This window comes from Uranotaenia lowii, chromosome 2 (assembly GCF_029784155.1).
Source record: "Uranotaenia lowii strain MFRU-FL chromosome 2, ASM2978415v1, whole genome shotgun sequence".
Lineage (NCBI taxonomy): Eukaryota > Metazoa > Arthropoda > Insecta > Diptera > Culicidae > Uranotaenia > Uranotaenia lowii.
Genome location: NC_073692.1, coordinates 82482399 through 82501829, shown reverse-complemented (window position 1 = coordinate 82501829; position 19431 = coordinate 82482399). Strand labels below are relative to the sequence as shown.

At 39.4% G+C, this 19431-nt stretch overlaps 2 protein-coding genes across 2 annotated transcripts; one reads left to right on the top strand and one right to left on the bottom strand.

Moving 5' to 3' along the window:
- Nucleotides 1–426: 426 nt before the first annotated feature.
- LOC129747121 (transmembrane protein 242-like) lies at nt 427–10512 on the top strand. The gene is made up of 3 exons (XM_055741154.1): nt 427–631; nt 693–931; nt 10301–10512. Exons 1-3 carry the CDS (start codon nt 553–555, stop codon nt 10436–10438), a joined length of 456 nt encoding a protein of 151 aa, XP_055597129.1. The 5' UTR covers nt 427–552; the 3' UTR covers nt 10439–10512.
- Nucleotides 10457–13622, bottom strand: LOC129747120 (inhibitor of nuclear factor kappa-B kinase subunit alpha-like). Its single transcript, XM_055741153.1, has 5 exons — nt 13188–13622; nt 11660–13125; nt 11240–11592; nt 10763–11182; nt 10457–10695 (listed from the first exon to the last, which is right to left on the bottom strand). Exons 1-5 carry the CDS (start codon nt 13309–13311, stop codon nt 10653–10655), a joined length of 2406 nt encoding a protein of 801 aa, XP_055597128.1. The 5' UTR covers nt 13312–13622; the 3' UTR covers nt 10457–10652.
- Nucleotides 13623–19431: the final 5809 nt, after the last annotated feature.

Here is a 19431-nt window from a genome sequence, read left to right as displayed (position 1 = left end):
AATTCTGAATTCCAAGTTCTGAATTCTTAGTTCTGAATTTTTGAATCTAAAATTCTAAATTCTGTGCTCTGAATTTAGAATTCCTAATTCTGAAATATGAATTTTGAATTCTGAGTTATGAATTCTTTAATTTGTAATACTGAATTCTGAATTCCAAATTCGGAGTTCGAGATTCCGAATTTAGAAATGTTAATTCATGTTTCAGACTGAAACTCAAAATTCAGAATTTAGATTTTAATAAATTTAAACATGAAGCAGTTGTCATTTAACGATTGCAGCGCCATATGGCCTTTAGTGTTCGTTTTTAGAAACTTAAGCTTCTTCCTAGACACAAACCTTTCTTCTTGGACACTTTTCGGAATAAGACAAAAACATTGGGCCTGTTCATCGTTATTGTTCAACAATTTTGATCCGCTGCACCTTTTTTTATCAAATCAAATCAAAGCAACCCGTCGCACGTTTAGGCTTTTGTTTACATCGTGTTATGTAAAAAAAAGTAATATTTTTATTCAGTTTCTAGTCAGATCGTTTAGAGAAGTAAAAATCAAATCGATGGAAAATACGGACAATCTATCGCCCACGGTTCAGCGTCCAGTTCTGACCGAGGAGGAACGTAAGTTCCGCTTCCGAGGTAACGATATCTTTGCTATTTGTATTGATAACAAAAATTTCAACAAACTGATTCCTTCCAGCTGCCGCTTTCCTAGCCGGAGTAGCCGGCGCATCGGCCTTGGCCGGTTTCAGTAAAACCCTGATGTCGGCCAAAAAATCCGATCCGCAGTTTTTCGAGAAGGGCATCCAGGGCAGCATCGTGATGCAGGAAACCGGAGCCAGCTTGGCTATGAGGGCACTCGGATGGGGGACGCTGTATGCCGTTCTCGGGACCGGTGCCATTTGCTTCGGAGTTTGGAAGATGACCGGTGCTACGAACGTAAGTAGGCGTTGGGAATTTTAATGGTCATATTTAGATTTCTACACATACCCGATTTAATTCCGGAATCTCATGCACACAGTAGGCTTATCCGGAATCGGGAGTAAAACCACCTCGAATTACATGAAGTCGGTTAAAAACTGTATCCTTTTGCTCTGAGTTTGCCTATCATCTAGGCACATTGCTCGATTTTTTTGAGCTTTTTAATCAATGGGTGGTAGGATTTTTGACGTTAAAGTTGTTGAATACTCAAACCATTGACCCCATCTCAGTCGCTTGGCAAGTGCGGATGTATTTTCGTTTCGCTACATATCGGTGCTTAATACACGCAGAAGTGAAAAAAAAGTTTTAAGTTCCCACAAGCAGTTATCCTGCATCATTCGGTCGTCAATTGCCGAATCCATTCAGCAACGGAAGTGACAAGCTGTGTTTCCCCCGGCAGCGCTGGTGCGCAATCCCCACATCTGGCTGGAACATCAGGCTGCCTTGTCGTCACCATCAGCACCAGGACCATCAGCAGAGGAGTGCAAATAGTTTCCTCCCAATCCAGGTTTGATTACTGTATGGGCGGTTGTCCGATAATCCGGTATTAATTGCCGTGTTCGGATAACGGAAGCATTGCACAAGTCTGAATTCGATTGGTCATTCCCTCCCGGTGAATCTAATCATCATCAATCAACCAAGGAAAAAAACATCATTGCCGTCGTCATCGCCAGGGCCAGCTGCGATCGACAGAAGAACACGTGGTTGTGTACCAGGAAAAAAACACTCAAGAAAATTAGCTTACTAAAAAGTGCTTGAAAAAAATTGTAAGTTCTTTTTCATTCTTTTTCACTTTTTCTTTTTACTATCTATTTCTCTTTATTTCGACCATTGTTTGCTTCGTTCATATTTTTAACATTGGACATTCGTGTTCGTGTGAAGAAATATGAGCGAAGGCGGGGGGTTGATCCCCTCAACTGAGGATGACGAAGATAGCTTCTATGAGGATGAGGAGCATTTAGAGGATTCGGTTGTTGCGGGTCCTTCTAATGATTTTCATTCTCCAATGGATGATAATTCTGAGTCATCCTCAGTTGAAAGTAAAGCATCCCGACTCCGAGTCTACACAGAGAGCACAACTTTCACTGGTCCTTGGGTGGTTTTCATCCGGCCCAAAAAGAATGGTAAGCAATTAAATGTGGTTCAGATCACAAGAGATCTGGCAAGGTGGTCCTCCGTAACCTGCATTAAAAAGGTGAGACCGAACAAATTGCGAGTTGAAGTGGCCAACCGGAAAGCCGCAAATGAAATCGCTGTCAGCAATTTTATAAACTTAGAGTACCACGTGTACATTCCGTCTCGAGACGTAGAGATCGAGGGCGTGATTACAGAAATGAGTTTGAAGGCAGATTACGTGAAATCCAACGGCGTTGGTAAGTTTAAGAGCCTCGATTCGGCTTCGGTCGAAATCTTGGATTGCCGCCAACTCAGAACTGCCACCGTCGTAAATGGAGTCAAAGGGTACTCACCTTCAGGCTCATTTCGAGTGACCTTTGCGGGAACCGCCCTCCCTCATTACGTCTTGATTGACGGAATTTTGAGGCTGCCTGTGCGACTCTTTGTTCCTCGCCCCATGGATTGCAAGAATTGCAATAAGTTGGGACACACTGCGTCGCACTGCTGTAACAAGCCACGGTGTCCCAAATGCGGGGAGAATCATGGGGCTGGAGCGTGCTCAGCAATAGAGCAGAAATGTGTCTATTGCGGGGGCTCACCCCATGAAATCTCCTCGTGCGAGGCATATAAGAGTCGCTGGGATAGCCAAAAGCGCTCTTTGAAGGAACGCTCAAAACGGTCTTATGCCGCCATTTTGAAGAGCGCGGCGCCTCCGGTCCAACCTCATTCAAGTAACATTTTTACTGCGCTGTCAGTTGTAGACAATGTAGAAGCAGATTCTACCGACGAAGAACACCCGGTCATCTTTGTAACCAACTCGCGAAAACGCTCAAAACCAGCACCGAAGACCCCCAAAATTCCAGCGAAAATCCCAACATTTAGTCCCTCAATTGGTATTAAGCAAAAACCGACACCTATACTGCCGCTCATAGCAAGTCCGTCCCATTTGCGTTTTTATCATTTTTCAGTTTATCGCTGGAAACACTTTAATTTTATCTGTAGTTTCAAGATAAAACTTTATTTTTAGTACATTGTTCTGATGAACATTGAAAAAGACCTCAAGAAATTTTGTCCCATTGAACAAATGATCGCAAGTCGGTCCCATAAGGCATAAATCATCGCAAGTCGGTCCCACGGCCATAAGGTCCCAGCAAATGATTTTCAACAGAATCAAAACAAAAAAATAATCCTTATAAAGCGAAAATCTTTCATTAGCCGTAGCAGTGACAGAATCTGATGATTACTTTGATAAAAAAAACGCATACAAGTGCCGAATTAGCGTTGGACTTTTTACGATTTTTCAATGCCGTTTTTCTCACTTCAACAAAAACGCAAATGGGACGGACTTGCTATGAGCGGCAGTATAGTGAAAGAAAAACAAGTCCCTCCTGGATTCCGTATGAATATGACATCTCAGAATACACCACACATTGCGGAAACTGCTAAGTCTTTCGTTCCTAACGTTGTTTCGCCAGAATCAACTTCACAATCTGGAATTTTTAAATTGTCCGACATTTTAAATGGGGTCTTTACTTTTTTCAACGTCTCGGAATCGATCAGGAGTATTGTTACCTCTATGCTTCCTGTAGTAAAGACATTTTTGAAGCAATTGATGCAAACTTGGCCCCTTCTTTCAGTGTTTATCTCTCTCGATGGCTAATTTAAGCCGAGAGGTCGGAGATATCACTGTGTTACAGTGGAATTGTCGTAGCCTAATCCCTAAACTGGATCCGTTCAAATTTCTTCTTCATGAAACTAGTTGCGATATTTTTGCCCTTTCTGAAACATGGCTTTCTTCTCAATCAAACATCTCATTCCACGATTTTAACATCATTCGTTTCGATCGCAATGATTCTTATGGAGGGGTGCTTTTAGGGATCAATAAGCGCCACTCTTTCTATAGAATCCACCTCCCTTTGTCAGGAGGAATTGAAGCTGTTGCTTGTCATACAACTATAAGGGGTAAGGACTTATGTGTTGTCAGTTTGTACTGGCCTCAGAGAGTTGCAGTGAACCAAAGCCACCTAGAGGACCTGTGCTCAGTGCTACCTGAACCAAGGTTGATCCTGGGTGACTTTAATTCACATGGGACTGTCTGGGGGGAGCAAACTGACGATAGTCGTTCTACTCTTATCTATGACATTTGCGACAGTTTCAATTTAACAGTTTTGAACACGGGTGATAAAACACGGGTACCTAAACCTCCTGCTAGACAAAGTGCAATTGACCTCTCACTCTGCTCAAACTCACTATCATTGGATTGCCAGTGGAAGGTAATCCCTGATCCCAATGGTAGTGATCACCTGCCTATCAAAATTACAATCACCAATGGGGTGAACGCTTCAAATTCAACAAATATGGTATATGACCTCACAAGACACATCGACTGGAAAAAGTACTCGGACGCAATTGTTTCAGCCATCCATTCTGTGGAAGTGTTACCTCCGTTGGAGGAATATACCTTCCTTGCTTGCTTGATCCATGATAGCGCAGTTAAATCTCAAACGAAACCCATCCCAGATCCATCTGTTCGCCGAAGGCCTCCCAATCCATGGTGGGACAGTCAGTGTACTAAACTTTACGTGGACAAATCGAACGCTTTTAAAGTTTTTCGGAAACACGGAACCCTGGATAACTTCAACGCGTATTTTTCTCTTGAGCAGCAATTTAAAAACTTGATCAAGGGGAAAAAACGTGCGCATTGGCGTAATTTTGTGGGAGGTTTGTCGCGGGAAACATCCTTAAGCACTTTGTGGAATGTGGCACGCAGCATGCGTAATCGTTCTCACACGAACGAAAGTGAAGAACATTCGCATAAATGGATTTTCAATTTCGCACGGAAAATCTGTCCAGATTCCACACCAGTGCAAAAAATCATCCGAAGTGTGTCTCCGAACAGATGCGATCTGGATTCCAGCTTTTCAATGATGGAACTCTCACTTGCTCTCCTCTCTTGTAACAATTCAGCTCCGGGAGTTGATAAAATAAAATTTAACTTGTTGAAAAACCTTCCGGATGCCGCCAAATTTCGCTTGTTGAATTTATTTAATCAATTCTTGGAGCATAACATTGTTCCCGAAGATTGGAGACAAGTGAGAGTTATTGCCATCCAAAAGCCTGGGAAACCAGCTTCCGATTTTAATTCGTACCGTCCAATAGCGATGTTGTCTTGCATTCGGAAATTGATGGAGAAAATGATTTTGTTCCGATTGGATAAATGGGTGGAAACAAATGGTCTCCTTTCAGATACTCAATTTGGGTTTCGAAGGGGCAAAGGGACAAACGATTGTCTTGCTTTGCTGTCTTCAGAGATACAAATGGCGTACGCAAAACGTGAGCAAATGGCTTCGGTGTTTCTAGACATAAAGGGAGCTTTTGATGCAGTCTCAATAGAGGTTTTGTCTGACAAGTTGCACTCCCGGGGTCTGCCTCCCCTATTGAACAACATCTTATACAGCTTGCTTTGTGAGAAACATCTGAACTTTGCTCACGGAGATATTTCAATTAGAAGGACCTCTTACATGGGCCTCCCGCAAGGTTCATGTTTGAGTCCTCTTTTGTACAACTTTTACGTAAGTGACATCGACAGTTGTATCTCCGAAGGTTGCACACTAAGACAACTTGCAGATGACGGTGTAGTGTCTGTCACAGGATCTACTGAGTCTCATCTGCACAGACCTTTACAAGATACTTTAGACAGATTGTCAACCTGGGCTTTGGGGCTTGGGATTGAGTTTTCTCCACAGAAAACGGAGATGGTTGTTTTCTGTAAGAAGCGTAGACCTGCTCAACCTAAGCTTCATCTCCTAGGCAGAACGATCACTCAATCGAGGTGTTTTAAGTATCTTGGGGTTTGGTTTGATTCCAAATGTACCTGGAGAGCCCACATTGAGTTTCTGAAAGGAAAATGCCAACAAAGAATCAATTTTCTCCGATCAATCACTGGCACTTGGTGGGGAGCTCACCCAGAAGATCTTTTAAAATTGTATCGAACAACAATTCTCTCAGTTATGGAATATGGTAGCTTCTGTTTCCAGTCAGCTGCTAAAACTCATCTCATCAAACTCGAGCGTATCCAATATCGTTGTCTCCGCATCGCTTTGGGCTGTATGCCTTCTACGCATAATATGAGTCTTGAAGTTTTGGCAGGCATACTCCCACTAAAAGATCGATTCAATTTGTTATCACTCCGGTTCCTCATCAGGTGTGAGGTCATGAACCCATTGGTGACCGCAAATTTTGAAAGGCTTCTTGAGCAAAATCTTCAAACCAGATTTATGTCTATATACCATGTCTTCATGTCCATGCAGGTTAATCCTTCTTCATATTCTCCAACTCGTGTTTACATCCCAGACTACGTCAACTCTTCTGTCCAGTTTGATTTGTCTATGCAGCAAGAAATTCGTGGAATCCCGGATCCGCATCGTCCACTTCTGATTCCAAGAATTTTCGATGCTAAATATAGACACGTCGATGCTGACAAAATGTACTTTACAGATGGGTCGCTTATAGAGGAATCAACGGGATTTGGAGTTTTTAACGAAATAGCTACTGCCTCATATAACCTCCATCCACCATGCTCGGTATACATCGCAGAATTAGGAGCCATTTACTGGGCGTTGGACAGCGTCGTTTCAAGGCCAGTAGGACACTACTATATTATAACGGACAGCCTCAGTTCTGTTGAAGCAATCCGTTCAATAAGACCAGGAAAGAACTCACCGTATTTCCTCGGGAAGATACGGGAGACTCTGAGTGCTTTATCAAGACGTTGCTTTGCCATCACCTTCGTTTGGGTCCCCTCACATTGCTCGATATTGGGTAATGAGAGGGCGGACTCTCTGGCAAAGGTGGGGGCGATGGAAGGCGTCACATATCACCGTGAAATCGTCTTCAACGAATTTTACTTCATAGTTCGAAGGAACTCTCTTGTCAACTGGCAGCGCAAATGGGACGAGGATGAGTTGGGTCGATGGCTCCACTCGATTATCCCAAAGGTAAGCCTCAAACCCTGGTTTAATAGATTGGACCTGAGTCGAGATTTTATTCGTATATTTTCCCGTCTCATGTCCAATCATTATTCCTTAGACGCGGTACTCTATCGTTTGAATATTGCTAGCAGCAATTTGTGTAGTTGCGGCCAAGGTTACCACGACATCGAGCATATTGTTTGGTCGTGCGAGGTCCATCTTGTCGCTAGAACGAATTTGATAGACTCCCTTCGGGCCCGAGGAAAACCACCCTATGTTCCAGTGAGAGATGTGCTGGGTGTGAGAGACTTGGACTACATGTTCGAAATATATCTTTTCCTAAAAGCTATTGATCTTCGTCTATAATTTCTTCTTATTTTCATATTTCCCTATCTATCTTCTTTTTTTCTTTAAAAGTGAACTAGATATAAGCACACAATTGTTATCAAACAAAACGAGTTTGGCTCCTTAAAGCCTAAAGGTATGAGCCGTTTCAAATAAAGAATTTACAAAAAAAAAAAAAAAAAAAATCAATGGGTGGTATGAAAAAAACTTAGTAATTGCTTTTGCTAAACTGAATCGAGCAGTCGAGCAGTCGCTTAAAGCAATTGCTTCGGTTGTTATGAATAAAGTTTTTTTTGACAGCTGTTTTCTCAGTCAGGAGCTTTTACTTTTAGAACAAGCTAGTTTGGTATGAATAAAGCTCAAATCTGAAGCAATTGCTCGACAAATTTCATAGTAATTGCTTCATTTTCTAAGCATGCTCGGTAGCAGACTTTTCCAATAAAAAATTCTTCAATAACGTCATGAACTTATCAAATTAGCAATATTTCACTTCAAAACAATTCAAAAAGATATTTTCAACATGGATAAAGAAAAGTCGAAGTGATACCCCAACTTTTTTTCATATTCCTGTCGTTGTATAAAATCATTCGTCTAAGATGACAATAAACAAATCAATTAGTAAATATTTCAAATTAAAAAAAATCCGGCTATAGTGGAAGAAGTCCCAATTGGCTCAAAGTAAGAAATAAATTGTAATAATTTAAAACATTATACAGATCTCTCATTTTTAATAACTTTTTATAATCCTAAGATTTAAAAAAAAAATCTAAATTAAAATGCGGGCCTATTGCCTATTCTTTTATACATCGGATTATCCCGATCCGAATACATGTGGGAGAGCTTATGATAAATATTAAAGTTGCCATTTTTGTTTGACAATATTCGAATATGTATTCATTTTTCTTTAAACATCAACATACGAGCACGCATTAACAAAAAATTCCGGTCGTTCTTACACGCACCACCCGCTTCGTCGACTTCAAGGCTACTTTAGCCGTACTTTTCAATTTTCTGATCGTCTTCTTTCATTTTACTTTAGAAAACTTCAGATTCTGCTGGTTGGATAGCTCTATTTTTCGAAGCAAAAGCTATGTTCTAAGACTTTAGTACACATCCGCTAAGCAAATGTTTATTCATACCAAACTAAGCAAATGCTTTGGACTTTTGCTTTGATTGATTTCGAGCTAAGTAAAAGCTACCGAAGCAATTGCTAAACCTTATTCATACCACTAAATGTTTCTTTATGAGTTTTGAGTTTATACTCACCGAAAAACGTCGATTAAACAGTATTTTAATATTAAATCGTCATGATAAAACCAATAAAACAAAGCTATACATGGTTTTGTATAAAAATGATAATTAGTGGTATGAATAAGGTTTAGCAATTGCTTCGGTAGCTTTTACTTAGCTCGAAATCAATCAAAGCAAAAGTCCAAAGCATTTGCTTAGTTTGGTATGAATAAACATTTGCTTAGCGGATGTGTACTAAAGTCTTAGAACATAGCTTTTGCTTCGAAAAATAGAGCTATCCAACCAGCAGAATCTGAAGTTTTCTAAAGTAAAATGAAAGAAGACGATCAGAAAATTGAAAAGTACGGCTAAAGTAGCCTTGAAGTCGACGAAGCGGGTGGTGCGTGTAAGAACGACCGGATTTTTTTGTTAATGCGTGCTCGTATGTTGATGTTTAAAGAAAAATGAATACATATTCGAATATTGTCAAACAAAAAATGGCCTAACTTTATTATTTATCATAAGCTCTCCCACATGTATTCGGATCGGGATAATCCGATGTATAAAAAAAATAGGCAATAGGCGCGCATTTTAATTTAGATTTTTTTTAAAATCTTAGGATTATAAAAAATTATATAAAAATGAGAGATCTGTATAATGTTTTAAATTATTAGAATTTATTTCTTACTTTGAGCCAATTGGGACTTCTTCCACTATAGCCGGATTTTTTTTAAATTTGAAATATTTACTAATTGATTTGTTTATTGTCATCTTAGACGAATGATTTTATACAACGACAGGAATATGAAAAAAAGTTGGGGTATCACTTCGACTTTTCTTTATCCATGTTGAAAATACCTTTTTGAATTGTTTTGAAGTGAAATATTGCTAATTTGATAAGTTCATGACGTTATTAAAGAATTTTTTATTGGAAAAGTCTGCTACCGAGCATGCTTAGAAAATAAAGCAATTGCTATGAGATTTGTCGAGCAATTGCTTCAGATTTGAGCTTTATTCATACCAAACTAGCTTGTTCTAAAAGTAAAAGCTCCTGACTGAGAAAACAGCTGTCAAAAAAAACTTTATTCATAACAACCGAAGCAATTGCTTTAAGCGACTGCTCGACTGCTCGATTCAGTTTAGCAAAAGCAAATACTAAGTTTTTTTCATACCACCCAATGTACTTGATAATTCAAATCATTTGCTCTTGTTTTGCATACCTTCCAGGCGCATAGCTTGATAAATGTGAAGATTTTGTATGAATCGGGTGGCTAGGATGAGCGGGGTTTGAATACATACTTTTGGATTTTATAAAATATGTTTGAAAAAGTGGGAAAATTAAAATTCAAATTTCAGTGGATTAAAAACTCCTATTCTTTAAATGTCCTTTTCGATACGGTGTTCATAATGAGAATGTTCAGAGTTGATCTTGGCTAATCTTGGCGGTTCATTGTCATACTGAATGGCCCCTAAATGTTTAAAACGCCTGTAGTTCATGATTCCGATATCCTACACGAAATTGTATTCGAATAAGGGTGTTTAAAGCATTCAATCCGACAAAACCATCTTATTACAGTCGTAACTGATTTTTTCCTCAATTCATCATAAACGGTCGGAGAAGAATATTTTCCTTCAAATGTTCAAATGGATATTTTAACTGTTACAGATGAAAGAATTCCGCGAATCTATGGGGAGCATTCTGCCGCGAATACCGAAAAACGATCCTCCCCGCAGCAGAACCGAATTCGAGGGACTGACCGATCTGATGCAGTATCTCTCCACGTGGGGGCAGGAGGACAAATAATTGTTTAAGGGCGCTAAGTTGCCTTTATTTAGATTTACTCATAGTTTTAAAAACATTTGAAATAAGAAAGAAGCGAATACACGTTTAAATGCTCACTTTCCTGCAGATAACGTAACGATATATCACATTCACTAATTATAGGAGAGACATTCATCCTAATGTAGGCACCGGTTGTTTTGACTTGATTCTTTTTACTGGAAAAGTGTTACACATTTTAGTCCATCAATTGGAAACCGTCCTTGATTAAATCTTCGGTTCTGAAAGGAAATAAGTAACAGATTTATGAATTTAAGTGTCATTTTCGTTAAATGGAAACAAGCTTACGTGAAAATCAACGATTGCGTTGCAGAAACAAGGGATTCAACGTCCGGGCCTTCTCCGAAGCAGAGTAAACTTTGGTTAACGTTTTCCGCTCCCAAAGAATTCGCCAGTGTAGTAACCGTGCCGCCCAAGTGAAATTTAGGTGCCCCTGGTAATGTATCGTTCCTTATTATGGAAGGTGTTGTTGCTTCTAGACTAGCCGGTCCCATTATACGTTCGATATCCGGAATTGTTTCCGGTTTAGAAACGCTGCTAAGCTGTTGTGCTCCACTAGACTCGGTATTGTGCAGAAAATTCCATATATTATCGTTGTGCTCAAGGGTCATTTTAGCGATTTCCCGTTTAAACTTTTCCGCGTGTTCAAGAGCTTTTTCCAACGCTTTTTGAATCTCTCTCATTTCTCGGCGAATGTCCACAAGTTGTCTGAAGAGAAAAGCAAATTAGTAAACTTGAATCAAAACATTTCACCAACAGACTAACTGTTGCAACTCCTTGAAGCCGTAATCTCTCAAGAGAATGTCCCGCTTCTTGAGACACTCGTAAACGGTTTGCAGCATTTCGATGTGCGATTTTTCGTGCGTATTTTTCTCCAGAATTTGTGCCCTCGCGATTTCATAACGGGCCTCCAGGTTTTTCTGCCCGTAATAATCTTGCTGATCGTAGCCAGCTTTCAATACCTGATGGCCAACTGCTTCCCGGCTGCGCTTCAAAACGGAATCGTAGCGCTTGGTGAGCTTATCGGCCACTTCTAGCAGTTTGGCTATTGAAGCTTCCATCCGGGTGCATCGTTCCTCCCAAAGTTTGAACGATTGTTCCAGTGTTGGAAATGCAATCTAGGTGGTTCAAATGATATAAAATAAGATTAACTTCAATTCGCGATAGAAAGAATTTTTCACTTACCATTTTTGGTTTCAACTTGTCTTTGAAGTGGTTCAAACTCAGCTTGTGGTACTCCAAACCGCCACTTATGCCATAGGTGATTTTATTCATCCGACTCACTTCGTTCTTAAACTTCACAATTTCTTCGTTCAGCGTCAGGCCGTAATTTTTTATTCCATCCAGGGTCGTCACATAAACCAGCTGTTCGTTGCTGACGAAGTAATGTGCATTGCAAATGAACTGTTTCAACATGTGCGGCTTCAATTTGACTTTGATGTTTTGGAAAACATCAGACACGCTACCGGGGATTATCGGTTTTGCATCCTGTTGAATCATAAACCCTTGCTTGACGATGAATAGCATCGGTTTCTCGAAAAAGTTTGGCAGAAAGAGATCGATCGGTTTAGTAGTTTCTGTGATTTGGCCTATTTTTTGCTCCAGAGGGAGCACAAAATCAATACTGTCTCGTGGGATAGATGTTTGAAGCTCAATTTCTGCCTTCAGTTCATCCATGGTTGTATTTTCATCGATTTCGATGGTCAAAAACTTCAAATTGAACATGTTGAAAATGGTAAGGAATTTCTTCTGCAGGATAGTGTCAAGCAAAGTAAAAATTTTCAGTACTTGAACAGGCTGATCAACGTTGTCTGCGAACTTCACTTGTTTCATCTGTTGTTCGGTTAATTCCTTGGAACCGACCTCAAAAACGTAGCCCCTTTGCTTTGGATTCCATTCCAGTGCCAGCACTAACCATTTTTCCAAATTTTCTTTCAAACCACGGGAAATGTGATTTTCGTTAAACATTTCATTGTGATAAATGTAGTTTTCTCGATTGTCTTCAGTGATAGCAATGTTGGTGGATTTCTTCTGCTGGACGTGCATCATCCATTTAGCCACATTGGAATGGGGAACAAAAGGACGAATTCCGCAAACGATTTCAAACCCGATGATTCCCATAGACCAATAATCTACTGAGCAGTTGTATTTGTCGCAATAGATCAAATCCGGAGCAATGTATTCCACGGTTCCAACCAAACTTGCATTCAAACTCTGCTTGTCGAGTGCCTTGGCGTAACCCAAATCCGTCAACTTGTACACCGTGCGATCATTCTCTTTCTTGAGCACAATATTTTCGGGTTTTATATCACGATGAGTTATTTTTAGTCCGTGTAGGTAAGAAATCGCATTCCTCAACGACTGCAGAATCTCTCGAACTTCGGACTCGCGAAGCCCACTGCAATTCCCTACTTTATTGAGCACCCGTCTCAAGTCTCCACCCTCACAATACTCCATACAAAGTATCGGAAGTTTACCGGGGGAGGTTTTCATAAGTTCCTTCATGAAACTTTCCGGTTGAATCTGTACCGTGCGGACAATGTTGTCATTTCGAACGGTATTGTTCATAAGGTGAACTTCATTGCGCCATCTTTCACAGTGTTTATCGGTCATTTCGCTTTTATCAAGCAGAACGTGAAACTTTTTTATCGCTGAAAAAAGCCTCAATATTAACATAATTAGAAAAAAAAACCATCCTCAATCCGATACTCACCGACCAGTTGCTTGGTTTTCGTGTTGCGCCATAGGCTGACCACTCCGAATCCACCGCTTCCGAGGCGCCTTTCCCGGCACCAGTCTCCAATGACCGGATTGTCGTTTTGAGCTTGGACTTGCATTCTGTGTGTTTTCTCCCGGATGAGTCACGCTCGACTGCGAAAAACTTCCACACAAGGTGATCGGAAAAATGGTTCCCGCTTTGCCTAATTATGACAAAAGCTCATCGAGAGGGAGAATTTTGATTCGCCGCTGCTGCTGCTACTGCTGATCTATTTTTAAAGTTGGTGCGCCAAATAAACGGGCTCTAAACGTTGCTAACAAATAAACACTATCGCTCCGTATCCCGTTCGAAATCAGTGTGTGCAGTGCGTGAATTTCGTGAATAGGATAATATGCGATCTAATTTTGTGCAACCGCTGATGTTTACATTTTAATTTTGAAGTTTTGCTGTGTCCTTTCATTATCATCTGGCTGTTTTCATCTTCTTCATTCGTGTTTTGTTTTGCTGTGGTGAAAATTGAGAAAAAGACTTAAAGCAATCGTAACAAAAATACAGACATTTACGATACACTGAACCTCGAAAATACCCAAACTTGAGAACTTTCCCCGCCAACCCGAATGAAACTCCCTCCCTACAGGTTTGGCTATTTGTGGCATAGCACAAAGTTAAGCTATTAAAGGAGAACTCATCCCCCAAACTCTAAAGCCTAGTCCACACTAGGCAACATGAACTGCGATTTTTGTTATGAGACGAACTTTGTTGTCTGTTGTTGTTGTTGGAAACCTGAGACGGTCTCAGTGTCTCCCGAAGAAAATGGGAGACGCTGAGACCGTCTCAAGACGAACCGTCTCCTAGTGTGGACTAGGCTTAATACCGCAATAAAAAGGAAATCAAAACAAAAATATTTACTGCAGGTACGAGAATCACACCCATACCTGCAATGGCACTGCGATTACCATCTCAGGATGCTAACCGCTCGACCATCGGAAAGTTGTTGAGAGAGGCAGCTACATCATCGTATATGCGAGACTTTCTGCGAATGAAGCGGGAATGAAAGTTATCCCCCAAAAAAACAGTTCTTCGCTTTGAACTTACCCCCCCAAACCAAAATCTGCCACGATGGAGGTAACAGAATCAGATTCGCTTACAACAAAGCCCCCCAAAAAAACAGTTCTCCGCTTGAAGGACAAGTTTGGCTTATTTTCAAGCTGTGATTTTTTCACAAACTTGAGTTGTCAATATGTCTGTTCAATCAACTCTAGTAGAAACGGGTCGAAACAAGTAGAAATGGATTGATAGTTGATCACCTGTCTCTTTCCAATTGACTTCGACCGACTTCTACCAAGTCGAAACTAATCCTGCTGCCGAGCTGGATTGGTTTCGACTAGTTTCAACTTGCTCCATTGAACAACGACCTGACTAGTTTCGACCAAAACATTGGCTCGTTGAACATCTATCAGTTAACAGAAACCAGTTGAAACCGATTTTTACTAACGATTGAACGAAGCTAATATCGAACTCAGGTTTGGCGGGTGGCAGTTCTCAAGTTTGGGTATTTTCGATTTTCAGTGTAACGTAATACGCATACATTTTAACTTTTGTACTGAAGGATCCATTATTTCTAGAGTTAGTTTTGATTACGTCGTATGAACCAATATAAACAAAAAAAGAGTTATTGGTTGCAAACTATTGATAGACATGTATTCTAGAGTTTCTTTTGATTAGGTCGTATGAGCCACCTGATGTGTTTCGATAAAATCACTGTTGAAGTTTAGAAACACATTTTTAATTCTGGTATTTTAAGAATCACTGAAAATGGTCTGAAATTTCTCTATACGATGCAGAAATGAATAAAGAAGTGCTACTGTATTCGACATGGCCATTGGTTCAGTTATTTTCACTGAAGATGTTTTTATGACCTTCTGAATCTCCTACTTGGTGCTAATGTCGTTTTGCAACCGCATACATTTTATCAGAAAACTTGATCGTATTTACCTGAAATTTCGTTATTGTCTTCGAAATGCTTGTAGTACTGAAATTTATCACAAGAGGAATCAGTATTGGTATGTCGAGGTGTCCGTTTAGTGATTTCTGGAATCGGTGCTGTAGGGGACAGTTCATAAAGAACGTTTAAGAAGCCTGGGACATTGTTGGCTATATGCTGTGATACTCCGATAACTGTTCAAAGAGTGCGGACATTTTCCAATGCTTTCATAGCTAATTTGGCTGTTTCTGTTAGGAAAAAAAAAGAAGATGATATTTTGCCCAATTCAAAGTTCCTTTTATTAAACTTACCTAGCAACGTTTTGATGTCATCTGTTTTATTGGCATAGCTAAAACCACTAGAACTAACAATTTCTTTCAACTACTAAACCTTTTAACATTTCTACTGAAGTATTTATAGAGAAAATGCATTTGGTCGTAAGAACCAAAATGCCGAACTGTTGTTTTAAGACCTTTGTTTTGCACGATAGTTCCGTGCAGTGCAAAACGTCGCAAAAACCAAAATGCACTCAAAAACAAAAAACTCATCATACGTCCTAAATTAAAATCAATTTGGTAAAGTTATTCATTGATCAAATGAAACCAAATTCTTACAGAACAAAGAACTCATCTTTATCGATAGTTTGCAGTAGATAACCCGGTTTTGTTTATATTGGTTCATACGACGTAATCAAAACAAACTCTAGTATTCTATGTTAGGTAAAAACTTGGTTTCATTTGATCAATGAAAAACTTCAATAACATTATTTGAATTTTGGACGTATAATCGCTTTCCCTTTTTCAAGTGCAATTTGGTTTAAACGACATTTTGCGCAGTACTGGATTGTCGTGATGCAAAAGGACGCCAAACAACAGTTCGTCGTGTTGGTTTTTGTGTCCTTATGCATTTTGGTAGAAAATGCATTGCCAGATGATAAAAAGTGTGTTTCTTTAAACGGGAATCGTTTAAATTGGCTGTTCTGACTATACTGCAGTGATATAAATTATCAACTTTCTCCTGTGTAAGTTCAATTAATGTTACTTTTATTTCTAACATTAATTTCAGCCTGATCATTTTTTCTCCATACAGTGGCAGCTAATTTCTGTAGGGAATATATCACCTGCGTGGATCCAGTAACACTCCAGGGATTGAAACGTAAGTACTCTTTCTTTTGCTATTTCTCGCGACACTTGACGAAGTACCATCTGAAGAGTTTCCTCAAATTTAATGGAAATAATTGAGTCATACCCAGGAGGAATCTTATCCCGTTAGAACTTAGTTAGTTAGTTTTTCAAGCAAGTTCGTTGGAATTAGCGATGGTTCGAACAAAACAAATCATGTTTTAAGATAAAATTTGTGAATTAGCCGTATGCGCCTAAAAAGTATTGCTAAAGGTCGTAAGTACGTTTTCACCCTAACATCTAAATTTAGGCCTGTATTTAGTATCCTGTGATATTTCTCATCTATTCTTGTATCGCATGTCAACTTTTCAGACAACTCTGAGTTACATTAGAAATACCAGAATTGAAAATGTATTACAAAACTTAAGCAGCGATTTTCTCGAAATAAGTCAGGTGGCTCATACGACCTAATCAAAACAAACTCTAGATTTTATGTCATTAAATCCTCTACACTCAGAAACAAAACAACCCAAAATTAAGAACGCCAGGGCATCAAAACAAAGTTCATCTGACGTTCTTAATTTGCTGCAGTCAACACCCCAAAAAAAAAGTTCACAGCTTGAACTGTCTGCCCCAAAATATTTTTTGTTTACTTTCTTGGTATCGAGAGGATCACATCGTTTTTTTTGGTAAATGAAATGGTAAGAACGATTGAAATATGCTTTTTAGTGTCTGGTTACATTTATTTCTTTACTTTTTCAGGAAAAGTGAACTCCGAAATGACAATGTCGTCAACCGACACTTTTAAGCGGAATGACATCCGGATGTGCCTTCGGATGGTGAAAAATTCATTACCAGGCTACGAACAACCAAAAAGAATACGAGCTGATTCATTGATATTGGAACCAGTATGGACGGAGGATGAAAATATTGAGGATCCGGATCTGGATCCGGCACGGAAAGATATTACTATTTATGCGCGTAGTAGGGGTTTATGTAGTTCCAAAGGTTAACCATTTCTCGCGTGAGCTTTCATTACGTCGAATGAAACAGAAACACCGAACCGAAAAAAACGCTTCTGAAATTTGAAGAGTGTTTTTCAAATCCTATTTTCATTCCTCCGCCGATAACCCTTCAAAAAATACGCAATATTCATGGAAACTAATTGTGTCAGATATTCCACATTATGAATTTATTTTTTTACAATTTTTAGAGCTATTTTTTAATCATAGAGAAACATACGACATATTCAAACATAAATCGTTCATACGTCTGAACACATTCGTCGTTTGGAGGGGAAATTTGTTTCATTCGTCTCTTTTCTTTCGTCCTTTGATTCGTTCAACTTGCACTTACGCCCAAATGTTTCTGATGCAAATACTATGGGAAATTTTCAATTTTCTCGGCGTAGTGGCTGTTTAATAAGTGAAATATCTAGTGTAGCGGTAAATTGGTGAGTAAATGCATAATGAAATGTGTGAACCGGGTGCGCCATCGGTCAAACCAGCTCGCTGCTGCTGATCAGCTTTCTGTTGCCGACCAGCTGGAGGGGAAATTTGTCTCATTCGTCCTTTGATTCGTTCAACTTGCACTTACGCCCAAATGTTTCTGAGGCAATTACCGGTAAATTTTCAATTTTCTCGGCATAGTGAATTTTAACTTATTGAGTTGTCGAGTGCAGCGGTAAATTTATTAGTGAATGCGTAATAAAAGTGTGAATCGGGTGATTGGATGACTAACAGCAGCAGGCTGCTGCCGCTCAGCCTGATGCAGTTAGTAGTTAGGTTTGCTGCTACTGCTGCTGTTCGGTTTCTTTTCCTTGCTGCATTATTTTACAGCGTTCCAAAGCCTGCTTGAGTATCGATTTAAGAACGCTTGAAAAGAAGAATCTGAAATAATATTCATTGCCAGGTTGATATTCTGAAAACCTCTACCTGTATACCTACACTTGTTTGCTCATGGAATCCATAGCGAATGTGCTAGTGTTTTCTTCCTCTGCACATTCGCCGTTTGGAAGAAGGGACGTAAGCAACATTGAAATTGGCAATCAAGGTTTTGTTTCATTCGTCATTTTGGAAGTCTTAAATTTTATATATTAAAAGGGTTTAAATTGATTGTTTTATCAATCACATAGGTAGATAATGTTATAATGAAGCTTTTTTAGTGAATATCTCAGTTTTTCAAATTTTGTTTCATTCGACGTAATGAAAGCTCACGCGAGATTTGTTCATATTTGATTTTGTTATCGTTTTTTTCTTACCAGATTTCTCTTCCGTTTTCCAGGTAAACGAACTTAGTATGGACGAGTGCCCGGTCAACCGCATCGACAGGCTTAGTTAGTAACAGGAAAACATGCCCCCCATATAAAGTTAGCATACCAAATTTTTAATCCGTTCCGATGGTTCTCCGATGTCATTCTTGCTTTTTACATGATGAAGCTTTTCTTCCGGCAGCATCCAACAGGCTAAGTGACTGTAGCTTATATGTTCTAAGTGATAGAAAACTCGAGAATTACGAAGAGTTGTTAATTGCAGTCTACATAAAACGAATTGCAAGAATTATATTTTTGTAGATGCAAATTTTATTCAAATAAAAATGAACAAAAGTAGCTAATTTTTATTCCCAAAAAATTCTTATGCCCTTTCGATAAGATTGGTTGGCTCAAGCAACAACAACAAAAACCCTACCGATGACAACACCCCAAAATTAAGTTGTGAGAATGACGTTTATTCTCAAGTTTGGGAAGACCCCTCCGAACTTATTTTCGTCGGGAGCCAGTTTCATCCGATTTTGCGGCATTTCAACTTGGTTTTGGGTTGTAGCGGCTTAGAGTGTACACTCAGAATCAAAACAACCCAAAACCGACTTTGCCAGGCCAGCAAAATCAAGTTCGGCTTGCTTTCTTAATTTTGGGGTGTTGTCTACCCGAATACGAAAATATTGTAACAAGACGGTTCCTGTAGTAGTTATAAAACGTTTAGGAATAGTGTAAAAAAACGTTTAGAAAATGATATCTGAAACCATAAAAAACATTGCACTTAACTTGAATTCCAAAACGACGGTCTGTTGAATATGGCGTTAAGTTATGTTACTGTTTAGAACTATTAAACCACTTGTATGGAAGAACTGTTCT